Source organism: Tubulanus polymorphus, chromosome 1, assembly GCF_964204645.1.
Source record: "Tubulanus polymorphus chromosome 1, tnTubPoly1.2, whole genome shotgun sequence".
Classification (NCBI taxonomy): Eukaryota; Metazoa; Nemertea; class Palaeonemertea; order Tubulaniformes; family Tubulanidae; genus Tubulanus; species Tubulanus polymorphus.
In genome coordinates this window covers 18,680,345-18,694,104 of record NC_134025.1, presented here as the reverse complement: position 1 = coordinate 18,694,104, position 13,760 = coordinate 18,680,345, and the positions used below count along the sequence as shown (strand labels likewise).

The following is a 13,760-nucleotide window of genomic DNA, read 5'->3' as shown; positions in this document are numbered from 1 at the left end:
ATTGTACTGATTTCAAGCTCATTTCCGATCTAAGAATATTTCAATGAAACGGTTAACCTTGCGAAAGATAGCTAGACTGGTTGCCTGTCCCACAGCGTAATAAATCTCGGACAGCCAACCAGTCTAAATAAATCTGTAGCTCTGCCATCTGGTGAGTGGAAAGAGTGTATATTGCGCAATATCAGTGTTGAAACTTCAACAAAATGGCGGGAAATAATGATGTCGCCGAGGAAGAACCTGTTATTAATATGCTCGAAGTTCTTCAAGAGGAAAAACAGTTGGAAGAAGATGCAGCAGCTGTACTTGGTGGAAGTGATCATAAGAACTGCACGTATGCATTGGTATGTTGGTCAAAATAACAAACAGGCATGTCTTCAGGATGAAATGTCTGATTTCAACAAAGTTAAAAAGGTCTAAAAGAGTGCAGTGGATATTTTGCCAATGCGGCATTATTCCTGTTAAAGCCCCATTGGTATGAGCGGTCCTCCTTATTACCGAGATGGCCCGAGATTAACTGAGATGACATGAAAATAATATAACATATTTATTCATTCCTTATCGATTTTCACACTTGAAATCATATTATATCAGTAATAAATGTCTGCTGGAGTCATATTTTACATTTTTTGTCGGATATTTTTGTAGAAAATTAACTTTCAACTTTAACGAGATGAGATCGTCAATCAATCCAGTGCTTCATCTAGCCAAAAATAGAGGGGCGGTTCGCCCCACCCCCCAAAATAGCTGCCCTTGTGCCCTTCAGATGTGTCCCATGCTCGCCCTTGTGCCCTCATTACTTGCCGTAGGTCCGCCCTCCTGCCCTTGTTAGTCAAGAGTAATGAGTCAGGGCTTTCAAAATAAGCCGTCGCATCGACTGTTAGTAAGTATCCTGCGGTAAGTACTGCAGTCAGTGTGCATTATGTGAAAGTGCCTCAGACGCGTGGCCTAGTTTAAGTTTCCAGGAATTTGGCTGACTCCCAAACTACTGCCAATCATTCTAGTGACTGCCGTTGTAAAGCGGGTAGTGTATATTCGATGGATTGTTTCGTTTTGAACACTTCGTGATGCTCTGGATCTTTTTATCTAGAGTATTAGACAAATTTTATACACTCAGGCTATTTTTACGACGCCATAAACGGACGACAAGGTGAAAACAATTGTTCGGTGAACTCACAGAGAGACTCGCAGAGACAATTAGTTTGAGTAGCCTAAAGCTGGCTGCTTACCAATTATCAACAGTTATTGCCAATCACTAACACTATCAATGTAAAACAATCAATTTGATATTTCTAAGATTAAAAATATGCAATTTCATGTAGGCCTATACACTATTGCTGGCTCTTTTTCGCTGTATCATTTGGTTTTCTGAATCATTTTGCCCTAGATTAACTTTTGTTCATTGACAGGCATAGGTGTAAGGATGTACTGTGGTCAAGTGTGTCACTCATGGCAAAATCAGAGTTAAACATAGTTTCTAGTCCTCAATTGTAGTAGGGGGTACCTTGATTCTATGCAATAGGGAACATTGCAGGTTGCCCCTAAAACAGACGTGAGTGCGTTATTATGTGCCCTTGCTCCAATGGAATCACGCAAAAAAATGCCCTTATTTGAAATCAGCACCATTCCCTTTTTTAGCCCACTTGGGACTTTAGTCCCAGCGGGCTATTGCGTTCACTTTTCGTCCGTCGTTCGTCCGTCCGTAGACGGAATCCAGTTATTTTGGGAAGTTTTGAAGACGCTTCAAGGTAACGTCTTGATATTTGGGTTACACATGTATCTACCCTAGACACATCTTCAGCCCAAAAACTGGCCATGTCAGAATCAAGATGGCCGACTGGCAGCCATTGTTGTTCGCCAAAATCAGCACTTTTTACACATTTTGAACTTTTTGAGGGAAATTTTGAAGACGCTTTGATCAATTACCTTGATCTTTCGGATATATGTGAATCCCCCCAGGGCCCATCAACGTAACAAAAATTGGGTCGGTCGGACTCAAGATGGCCGTCCTATGACCTTTTTAGTGCCCAAAAATGTTAATTTTGGCCCGAATTCTGAGTCCTGTAGCTTCCTACTGGTTTGCCATTTCTCATTACAATTTGTGATGGGTGTTCTTTGGAAAGGGATGTTTTATACCTGAGACAGGTATTTTTCATCAGCCAATTATGACGCAATTGGCGGCCATCTTGGTGTCACCAGTACTCATTCGTAAGTGGGAAAAAGTTTTTCCACATTATATTGATACCTAAGCGTATTTTGCTACCACAATCAATTAGAAAGTTGTAGCTCATAACGTGTTCTATGATTGTGGTGAGTTTCAAGGTAATTGGATTTCGAATAATACAATATCTTAGCATTTCTTTATTATATTCGTACCTATGAATATTTTGTAACCACAATCAATTGCAAAGTTGTAGTTCATGACATGTTCTATGATTGTGGTGAGTCTCAAGGTCATTGGGTTTTGAATATGGTCACCAGGGGGCGTTGAATAGTAGAATGACTTAGTATTTCTTTATTATATTGGTACCTAGGCATATTTTGTTACCATGATCAATTGCAAAGTTGTAGTTCATGACATGTTCTATGATTGTGGTGAGTTTCGAGGTCATTAGGTTTTGAATATGGTCACTAGGGGGCGTTGAATAGTAGAATGACTTAGTATTTCCATATTAAATTGGTAACGAGGCATATTTTGTTATCACAATCAATTACAAAATCGTAGCTGCTGACATGTTCTATGATTGTGGTGAGTTTTAAGGTCATTGGTTTTTGTAAATGGTCACCAGGGGACGTTGAATATTGAAATTGTTAGATTGTTGAGCATTTGAAACCACTTCCCAAGTGGGCATGGTGTCCCTGGACCCCTAGTTAATGCTAGATGAAGCACTGCAATCAAATTCAATGAAATTTTATTGCTAACCGAGGTGACATATTTGAAGTCAAAATTTTTTTTTACAACATATCCGGAAAAATATATAAAATATGACTCTAGAAGGTATTTATTACTGATAAAACATGATTTCAAATGTTAAAACGATAAGGTATAAATAAATATGTTATATTTCATGTCATCTCGGTTGATCTCGGTAAATAACGTCATCTCGGTAATAAGGAGGACCGGGTATGAGCAGTAGATAATCTAGTTAGTTACCTAATCGTTGGTGGTAAGCTTTTTATAATCGGATGGGCTTATACCAACGTTAGGGATGACAAGGGCCAAAACACGGTTGAAAAAAGTAACACTTGAAAAATATACTTTCTATTGACTTCAATCCACAATTAATGGCTTAATTCACAAACTAACGCAGGTACCTTTTGAAATAATCCAATTTTATGTATGTTTTGAGCTATTAATCAACATTATTTTGAGAAATTAATTAATGAAAATAAATTCTGGTTGAAGAAAAATGTGAATTGTTGATTTCTTAATTGCAATGCATGAAGTAATATACTTAGAAAGAAGGGAATTGTGCGGAGAAAAGCCATTATTTAAATTGGTACTAATATCTGAGTGAAGAGTAATTGGGGCAGACTCAACTATGTGGTGCTTAGTGTATATGCTGGAAGTATAATTAATTTGGGAGTATAAATAATTCTCTCTAGGGTGAGATGGAAACGTGGTGTATTCTATATATTTTAGATTTTCGAATAATAGATTCTTGTTTTAAATTTCTTTTAATCTGTAGATAGTGGGTTTTTATCTTATTATCCGTTCACCACGTTTGAGTGTGGTTATCGTTCTATTTGTCATTATAATTTACAATATTTGTCATGGTACTGTTTTTGGAAATTTTTTGACACAGATTGGGAAAAAGTCCAGTGTTTTCGCTGAGGGGTTTTTGGTTTACCTTTGTCAGCAGTTTGAGTTTGGTATTGAGCCAGATTGGGAAAAAGTCCAGTGTTTTCGCTGAGGGGTTTTTGGTTTACCTTCGTCAGCAGTTTGAGTTTGGTATTGAGCCAATTCAGGTAAAATCGCGGTACGTTTTTAGCCCACTTGGGACTTTAGTCCCAGCGAGCTATTGCATTCACTTTTTGTCCGTTCGAACGTCCATCCGTAGACGGAATCCAGTTATTTTGGGAAGTTTTGAAGAGGCTTCAAGGTAATGTCTTGATATTTGGTTTATACATGTATCTACCCTAGACACATCTTCAGCCCAAAAACTGGCCCTGTCAGAATCAAGATGGCCGACTGGCAGCCATTGTTGTTCGCCAAGATCAGCACTTTTTACACTTTTGAACTTTTTGAAGGAAATTTTGAAGACGCTTGAATCAATTACCTTGATCTTTGGTATATATTTGAATCCCCCAAGGGCCCATGACCTTGAGAAAAATTGGGTTGATCAGAATCAAGATGGCCGTCCTATGACCTTTTTAGTGCCCAAACATGTCAATTTTGGCCCAAATTCTGAGGTCCGTAGCTTCCTACTGGTTCGCTATTTCTCATTGCAATTTGTGAAGGGTATTCTTTGGAAAGGGATGTTTTATACCTGAGCCAGGTTTTTTTTATCGGCCAATTATGACGCAATTGGCGGCCATCTTGGTATCATCAGTACTCATTCGTAGGTGGAAAAAAGTTTTTCCACATTATATTGATATCTAAGAAAATTTTGTTACTACAATCGATTGCAAAGTTGTAGCTCATGACATTGTCTATGATTGTGGTGAGTTTTAAGGACATTAGTTATTCTATATGGTCACCAGGGGGCGTTGAATAGTAGAATAACTTAGTATTTGCTTATTAGATTGGTGCCTAGGCATATTTTGTTACCATGATTAATTGCAAAGTTGTAGTTTATGACATGTTCTATTATTGTGGTGAGTTTCAAGGTCATTGGGTTTTGCATATGGTCACGAGGGGGCATTAAATAATAGAATTACTTAGTATTTCCATATTAAATTGGTAACGAGTCATATTTTGTTATCACAATCAATTACAAAATCGTGGCTGCTGACATGTTCTATGATTGTAGTGAGTTTCAAGGTCATTGGATTTTGTATATGGTCACCAGGGGGCATTGAATATTGAAATTGTTGGATTGTTGAGCATTGGAAACCACTTCCCAAGTGGGCATGGTGTCCCTGGACCCCTAGTTTAATGCTAGATGAAGCACTGTTTTGGAGATGCTTTCATCAATTACCTTGATCGATTGTATATATTTGTATCCCCCAAGGGCCCATCAGCATGAGAAAAATTGGATGGATCGGACTTAAGATAGCGGTCCTGTGACCTAATTTGTGTCAAAAATGTCAATTTTGGCCTGAATTCTGAGTCCAGTAACTTCCTAATGGTTTACCATTTTTCATTGCAATTTGTGATGGATATTATTTGGAATGGGATCTCTTATACCCGAGACAGGTATATTTGATCAGGCAATTACGACGCAATTGGCGGCCATCTTGGTGCCATCAGTACTCATTCGAAGGTGGAAAAAAGTTTTTCCGTATTATATTGATACATAAGCATATTTTGTTACCACAATCAATTGGAAAGTTGTAGCTCATTACATGGTCTATGATCGTGGTGAGTTTCAAGGTCATTGATTTTTTCATATGGCCACCAGGGGGCGATGAACAATGCAATAACTTAGTATTTCTATATTATTATAACAGCCAGGAACGATGCCTTTAAACTCTGTCGACCTTATTGATCTTTAAACCCTACGGTTCATAACGGATGCAGTTAATCGATCGTTCGAGTTGCTGACGTGTGGGGACCAAAAGAGCTGCTACTTACAGATTCTTTGGAACACTTCTCATCGCCTTGCCTGTAGGATGGTCAACCTCACACCTAAGACCTCGGTTCAATCCCAGAGAAATGAATGAATCATAAGAGATATTTATCAGAATATCAACACGCCATTTATTTACTACTGATTGCTATGGCGGCTTAATACACAACCAAAGTTAACCGCCAAAAGTAGTACTAAGTGCCCTGGTGGCAGCACTGTATGGCAAGCAATTAAATACAAAAACCGGGAGTCGAATTATGTGCCAGATACCTGTCTACCACATTCTTCCCCTAGTTAAAATATATCGCCCCGATATCAGATCAGCTTGATTTAGCTAAACCTACATGTACGGAATATCAGCACACGAGCTAAAACCTAATCAAGAGCCACAAATGTCAAGAGCCACAATCATTGAATTTTAACAAGATTCTTACTCAAACAAATTAATCAAAATCAATACAACTGAACTCTACTCCCTTACGAAGAAAAGAAAATCTGACCCCAGATCCAATGATTCACATCAGTAATAGACAATGAAACTACAAAATTTTACTGTTTTTTTAGCCCACTTGGGACTTTAGTCCCAGCGGGCTATTGCGTTCACTTTCATCCGTCCGTCCGAAGATGGAATCCAGTTATTCTGGGAAGTTTTGAAGATATCAATGTAATGTCTTGATATTTGGGTTACACATGTATCTACCCTAGACACATCTTCAGCACAAAAACTGGCCATGTCAGAATCAAGATGGCCGACTGGCAGCCATTGTTGTTCGTCAAAATCAACACTTTTTGAGGGAAATTTTGAAGACGCTTTGATCAATTACCTTGATCTTTCGGATGTATGTGAATCTCCCCAGGGCCCATCAGCATAACTAAAATTGGGTCGATCGGACTCAAGATGACCGTCCTATTACCTTTTTTAGTGCCCACTAATGTCAATTTTGGCCCGAATTCTGAGTCCTGTAGCTCCCTACTGGTTTGCCATTTCTCATTGCAATTTGTGATTGGTATTCTTTGAAAAGATGACGGTGAGTTTCAAGGTCATAGGGTTTTGAATATGGTCACCAGGGGGCATTGAATAGTAGAATAACTTAGTATTTCCATATTAAATTGGTAACGAGGCATATTTTGTTATCACAATCAATTACAAAATCGTAGCTGCTGACATGTTCTATGATTGTGGTGAGTTTCAAGGTCATTGGTTTTTGTATATGGTCACCAGGGGGCGTTGAATATTGAAATTGTTAGATTGTTGAGCATTTGGAACCACTTCCCAAGTGGGCATGGTGTCCTTGGACCCCTAGTTTATTCCAGACAACAACAATTTAAAAACAAATCCAAAATTCAGCAATTCAAATTAACCACGATCCTGAAGCATAGACGCAAGCGCAGACAACAAAGCAGAATTTCCCGCAAAACTAGGATCCTTGCTTCTTGTAATTAACCACTCTGCTCTATCCTTCCAGGAATCCTTAGACACGTTAGACTGATTCACCACGTAATCACCAGAAGTTATCCAATCAGGAGGTCTTCTATCTCTAACACTTCTTCTAGGAGCTTCCGGACTCCGATCTCCATGAACCACAATCTCGTCCGCCTCACTTTCGGAACTCAAGTCGCTACTGGATTCATCAACTTCATGTTCAGATCCATCATCATGTTCCTCGACCTCATATTGTACTGGAACCAAAAGCAAACCGTCATCCTCTTGAGACGATTCCAAGACCGTATCCTCAAGTTCAACAGGTTGCACAGGTGACTTCTCAGTTCGCTTCACAGGTTTCTTCTTACTCACAGCAACAGTATCCTTTCTCCGCTCTGGATCATCACGCAACAGAGCAGCTAATGGCATTAACATATTCCTATGCAAAGTACGTACACGACCACCACCAATCGATTCAACAACATATACAGGAACATCAGGAGACACTCTCCGCTTAACCTCGTATGGCGTTGATTCCCATCTATCGGCTTTCTTGTGTTTCTCTTTGAAACCCACTCTCCTGACTAGGACTAAATCACCCTCTACTAACTCGACACCTCGTGCTTTCCTTGTTGCAGCCTACGAGAATACTGAGTCAAAACTTTCACTAGGAACTTTAGTGAAACCATATTTACCATCTACCGGCAATCTAGGATGCCGTTCAAATAACAAGTAATGTGGTTCATAGCCAGTAGTTTCGTGTGGTGTGCAGTTACACAAATAAACTAACGAGTTGATATACTCCGACCAGCTACCCTTTTTATCCTCAGCCAAAGACCCTAGAAATCTTAACAGACTCCGGTAAAACCTCTCCACGACAGCGTTCCCTTCTGGATGATAAGGTGTGGTTTGCGACTTATCCATATTGAATAATTTACATAACTCCTTAATAATACACGACTCAAAGTTACGACCTTGGTCTGAATGAAGACGAGCTGGCACACCAAACCTCGATATCCCGTGATCAAACAAAACGCGCGCAGTAGTCTTAGCAGTCTGATTACGCGTTGGCACTACCAATGAATACTTCGTAAAATGATCCGTGATGACTTAGATATTTTCATACCCACGCGACTTCTCCAAGGTCAGAAAATCTACACATAAAAGCTCAAATGGATACGACGTTTCAACGTTAACAAGCGGAGCAATCTGAGTTGGAGTCAACGCCTTGTGCAAAACACAGCGTTTACAGGTTTTAAGATGTGTCTCAATATCATTTCTAATTCTAGGCCAATAAAACCTTGTTTTAACCAAAGACAACGTTTTATCTCTACCCTGATGGCCCATCTGGTCATGCAACGAATGCTACACTTCTTCCAATTCCGACTCAGGCAAGAAAACATGATCCTTTACGACACCACGATCCGTCGATATATCACACCATCCTTTAACAACAACTTCGGTATCTGTCTTCGGAATTTCATCTCACCAGGTCCATCCAAATGAAACTTCCGACCTCCCTGCAAATGTATCTTTAACCGTTTTAACACAGGATCAGATTCCTGAAGTTCAATCAACCGACTCGGATCTATCAAAACTAAATCATCGAACGTATCGTCCTCAACGTCATATATAGCATCACAAACAGCAGCTACAACGTTACACGACAAAAAATTACATGCGGTTCTAGATAATACATCGGGGTCTATCATTTCCTTCCCGCTTTGATACATTATCTCTATGTCGTACGTCGAGATTGCCTGCAACCATCTGTGAGACGTAGCATCCAGTTTCACAGACTTGAGCATGTAACTATGAGGATTGTTATCTGTTTCGTCTAACACCTTACTGTAAAAACCGGCGTCTAAGTTGAGTTTTTAATCCTTGATTTTACCACTAAATTATTGACCTCGACTTATACGCCGAGTACAGTTTTCTACTAAGTATTTTCAGGCCACTAGAAATATTGATTCTACCAGACAAAATAGATCATCTCACTGCTATAACAGTTTGAATAATTATTCATGATAAATAAAGTTATTTAATGAAAAAAACTTCTTTCATTTTGACACAGTTTCATGTAAAACGATGTATTCATATATGCGCGCTCATAGCAGCGCTTAATACATTAGGCTATATATAGCGTGTGACTCACACTACTGTATCACTTTATGGTAGTGTATTATACTTGAGTGTGTGTGTAACAGTGTATTGATTAACACACAGCAGCAATCAGGCTGACGCGCGGCGCCGTGGGTGAAGGCGCACATCGTTATCAAAACAAATTCAATCTAATGATACAAATAATTATTCTTCTAAGAGAAGGGACTCGACTTATAAGCCGGATATATGTTAAAATCATGAAATGTAGGTCTAAAAATCTACCTCGACTTATACGCCGTGTAGACTTATGCGCCGGTTTTTACAGTAATCATAAAGTTAAAATCCTGATACTTCTCTAACGCCCACTTTAGCGCAAGAAACTCCAATTTATGGATTTCATAATTCTTCTCAGCTTGATTTAACGACCGATTGGCATAACTTGCCATTGTCACCCGTTTGATAGAGTACTGCCTCAAGCCCAATTCGAGACGCGTCGGTATGTAGCTCGAATGGTTTAGAGTAATTGACGAACTAAAGAACAGGTGGCGACATTAAACACTCGCGAATGCCATCAAAAGCCTTCTGTAGTTCCTTGTTCCATTCAACAGGTTCTTTCTTTCGACCTTTTTCAGTATATCCTACGAGTAAATCCGTCAATGGTTTAGCTATCCCAGCGTACCCTTTGATAGATTTTCGATAGTATCTGCTAAATCCAAGGAAATTCCTGACATCGGCTATTGTTTCCGTAACCAGCCATTTCCTAATTGCTTCGACCTTAGCTGGATCGGGTTCCAACCCAGCAGCAGACACATTATGACCCAAGGATACTACCCTCGATAAACCAAAACCACATTTAGAGGTTTAAACTTCAGACCACCTTCAAACAAACGTTGATATATGCAAGTACGTCTCTTAAACATAAATCAGAAAGACAAGTTTCCACCAGTCTTTTAAGAGTGGCTGGAGCATTAGTTAAACCGAACGGCATAACATTAAATTCATAGAAACCATAGCCCGGTCCAACATGAAACGCAGTTTTACATATATCCTCATCATTCACAGGAACCTGCCAGTAACCGGACTTGAGATCTAAACAGGTAAAATACTTTGCGCCAGACATTCGTGAAAGAAGATCATCTACCCTAGGCAACGGAAACTGATCCCTAATCGTTCGGGCGTTGAGAGTTCTGTAATCAATACAGAATCTTAACTCTCCGTTCCGTTTCCTTACCAACACCACTGGAGATGCGAACGGACTTGTTAGAGTGTCGGATAGCACCGGCTTCCAACATAGACTTAAATGATCACGAACCTCTCCAATCATAGACGGAGGAATCGTGCGATAGCATTCAGAAAACGGAGTGTTATCCTTTAGATTAATCTCGTGTTCCAGAAGGGTAGTTCTTCCCACATCTAGGTCACCGATGGCGAATACTTCCCCCACTTCACCAACAAATTCTTTAACTTCTGAAGCCCCGTTGGAGTAAGAGTAGACTCTTCGAAATTGAATAACTTCAAAAGCTCGTCATTGTTCATGTCAGAATCAGACGTGTCTGCACCTATGGACTGAATACATGGATAAACAGAAGAACACTACTGCAACGAACAAATAACCGACGTGACTTGACAATGACGGGTTCCTGCCCAGTGTTTCGAACAATTACGCTCACCCTACTACACTGCATCGATCGCGCATAAATGTCGGTAAAAGATTCACCTCTCCAGGTAACGTACTTCCGACATCTGACGTAATGACCTGTTGCCCTTTGTCATTCCCCGATGAACGACGTATTCCGCATATCGTCATCTACGCTGCGGCGGAATGACCACTTCACGAGTAGCCCTCACATAATATATTCCCGCTGTCTCTATCGGACTTCCGGCGCCGCAGTAACACCTTGACCTTCCTAACAGCAGCATCTCTTGTGTCATTTCCAATCTGAGAGAGCACATTCATGCCAACTACAACTGGTACCTTCCGGTGATAATCAGTATCAGCGGCAACGAGACAAAACATTGGAACAACCTCTTCATCCAACTTAAATTCCATCTGACCACAACCCACATAAGGCAACACATCTCCGGCAACAGTTTTAACCTCCAAAACATCGTCAAGAGGAGTGATTTCATCGTATAATCGATGCGATTGAAGACATGATGAACCTCCGTCGATGACATGGTCAACTTTGTTTAATTTCGACGAAAAACTATTTTTGGCAGGAAAATTCTTAGCTCCTGCGTATAAAATTGCAATGACCTCGATTGGGGTTTTTTGGGATATACAGGGAATTCTGGCGCTACTAAAATGATCATGGGAAAGCCATTAATGGCGAACATTTCATTGGACTAGGTGCTGTATATGTGCAAATTTTAGATGTTCATTGCTGGTGAAAATATGATTATTTCGCCCTAGGTATTGTTTCATTTTAATACCTGGTGATTGTGTTGATTGAGATTGAAGTGAAGCAAACGTTCACTACACAAGGCCTCCACGTGCGCGGGAGTGCTAAACATTAGACTGTTGCACACACAAACACACACTCATACAGACTACTATATGGTGATGCTGTAACGCTGCTTGACGCGTGCACGTTTGGTATGATAACAGGGTGAATAATCGTTGTAGCAGAAGATGAGCGCTGTGTTTTCTGTTTGATAGAATTTGTAATAAATTGTTATTTCTTGTGACCTGAAAATACTAAGCAGCAAACTATAGGTATAGGTCGAGGTCTGAATATTGTAGTGGTAAATTCCAGGATTTAAAATGATCTAATACTATGCTCCATTGTTTTAGCCTACGCGGCCTTACATCGGAAGAGGTTTCGTTCCTGAGACTCAATATTCAGCCACCCTCTGATATGTGACATCATATGAATTTTATTAGGGTTTTCTGTTATTTCACAGAAAACCCTATTGATACCCGCGTGATAATTAGGGTTTTCTGTTACATCACAGAAAACCCTATTGGGATTCGCGTGTTTCTTCTTATTATTATTTTATGTCACACTATTTTCACTATAAGAACTAAGGCTTTGTTACCTTGCCGCTGTTGTCGATACAATCCGTATGATATCGTTCAGCTCACTGAGATCTGCAAATACTTCGCGTGTTTTTTCACGAATCATTGTTACAAAAGCACTGTCGGGCCGTAAACATCGAAAATTTAGCCCCATTCAATGGGGCGACATGTTTTTCGAGTCGTCATCCCGAAATCAACCTGCAGGCCAATTGTCACTTCGATTGTCAATTCAAGTATAAATGAACTAATTTATTGCCTTCAGATTCACATTCAGACTTAACAATCAGCCGCGGTCTTCAAACAGTAATTTTAACAATAGCCCATTTTCCTCATCAAATCATATTACCGATACACTGGAAATTTACTACTTTAGATTTTAAAAGCACTGTCGATCCGTAAACATCGACGAATCGACGTGTGTCACTACATCGTCGTTCCGGGGATCAGCTGCAAGTTTCTCCTCATCATGAGAATCAAATCAAGTACAAATTAATTTGTTACTATGAGTGATTTGGCTGCGGGTTTCAAGGAGTTAGTTTAACAATACCTATTTTTCTTTACCAAATTAATCAATAGGCCTACGACCAATCTGTCCGGATGTTAGGCTTACGCGTATACATAGGCCTACATAGGCTAGTAGCCTCTACTAGGTTAAAGCTAAGTTCACTGTAAAGAAGGAATCAGATTTATTAAAATGCGTGTTAATTAGTGATTAACTGGTTGTGACTTGCAATGATCAATCACAATTATCAATTTTATTGCCAAAAATGAAGATTTTTTTGAAAATTTCGTTTGAGGAGACAGCTTTATAAGCCAGACTTTATAAGCCAGAGTTTTTTCATCATAAATGAAACTGGTATTTCATTAATTCCTAATGACTTAAAAAACTCTTCAGTTGGCGTCGTCACGCCTCACGTGACAGCTTAAACAAAGAGACTAGGTCGTGGTCACGCCTCAAGTGACGGTTCCTATTACCCCCGATAGATGGCAAACTAGTCGAGCCTGGCTGCTGACACTGAGTCAGCATGCTCTATAGAGAGCTCACAAGCGATTGTATATACTCTACACACACAGGCAGTATGTACTGGTTGTCGGCGACTTTTTTGGTTGCGTGACCTCAACTTGACCTCAGGTTTTGGGGGGTCCTACCTTGCACCCGTAGGTCCAAACTTTTTATAACTAACATTTTCTGGTAGAGATACCTATTAGCTTCATAACAGATATTGGTTTTAGGAGGGTCTCTACACTGGAAATGTATCGACCTTTACATTGAAATGTGAAGAAAAAATTAATTCCCCCAGATTGAATGGATAATGAAAAAATATATCCCCAGCAAAAGAGTTTTGCAGGGCGTAGGTCGGCCTTGCGACGGCTTGTGACTCACTGCGACACCAATCACTGCGACCACCAGCGACGATTGTATCGCAATGACTCATCGACCTATGCTCCCTTGCGACGGGTTGCGACTTTCAGCAACGCCAGTCAC

At 39.9% G+C, this 13,760-nt stretch overlaps 1 protein-coding gene across 1 annotated transcript in view; it reads left to right on the top strand.

Moving 5' to 3' along the window:
• The first annotated feature begins 203 nt into the window (after window positions 1-203).
• The window catches only part of LOC141908246 (uncharacterized), a 158,309-nt gene continuing 144,752 nt past the window's right edge, over window positions 204-13,760 (top strand). Inside the window, exon 1 of the mRNA XM_074798233.1 lies at window positions 204-341. Within this exon, the coding sequence (XP_074654334.1) occupies window positions 204-341 (138 nt within the window). The remainder of the gene's footprint in view (window positions 342-13,760) is intronic.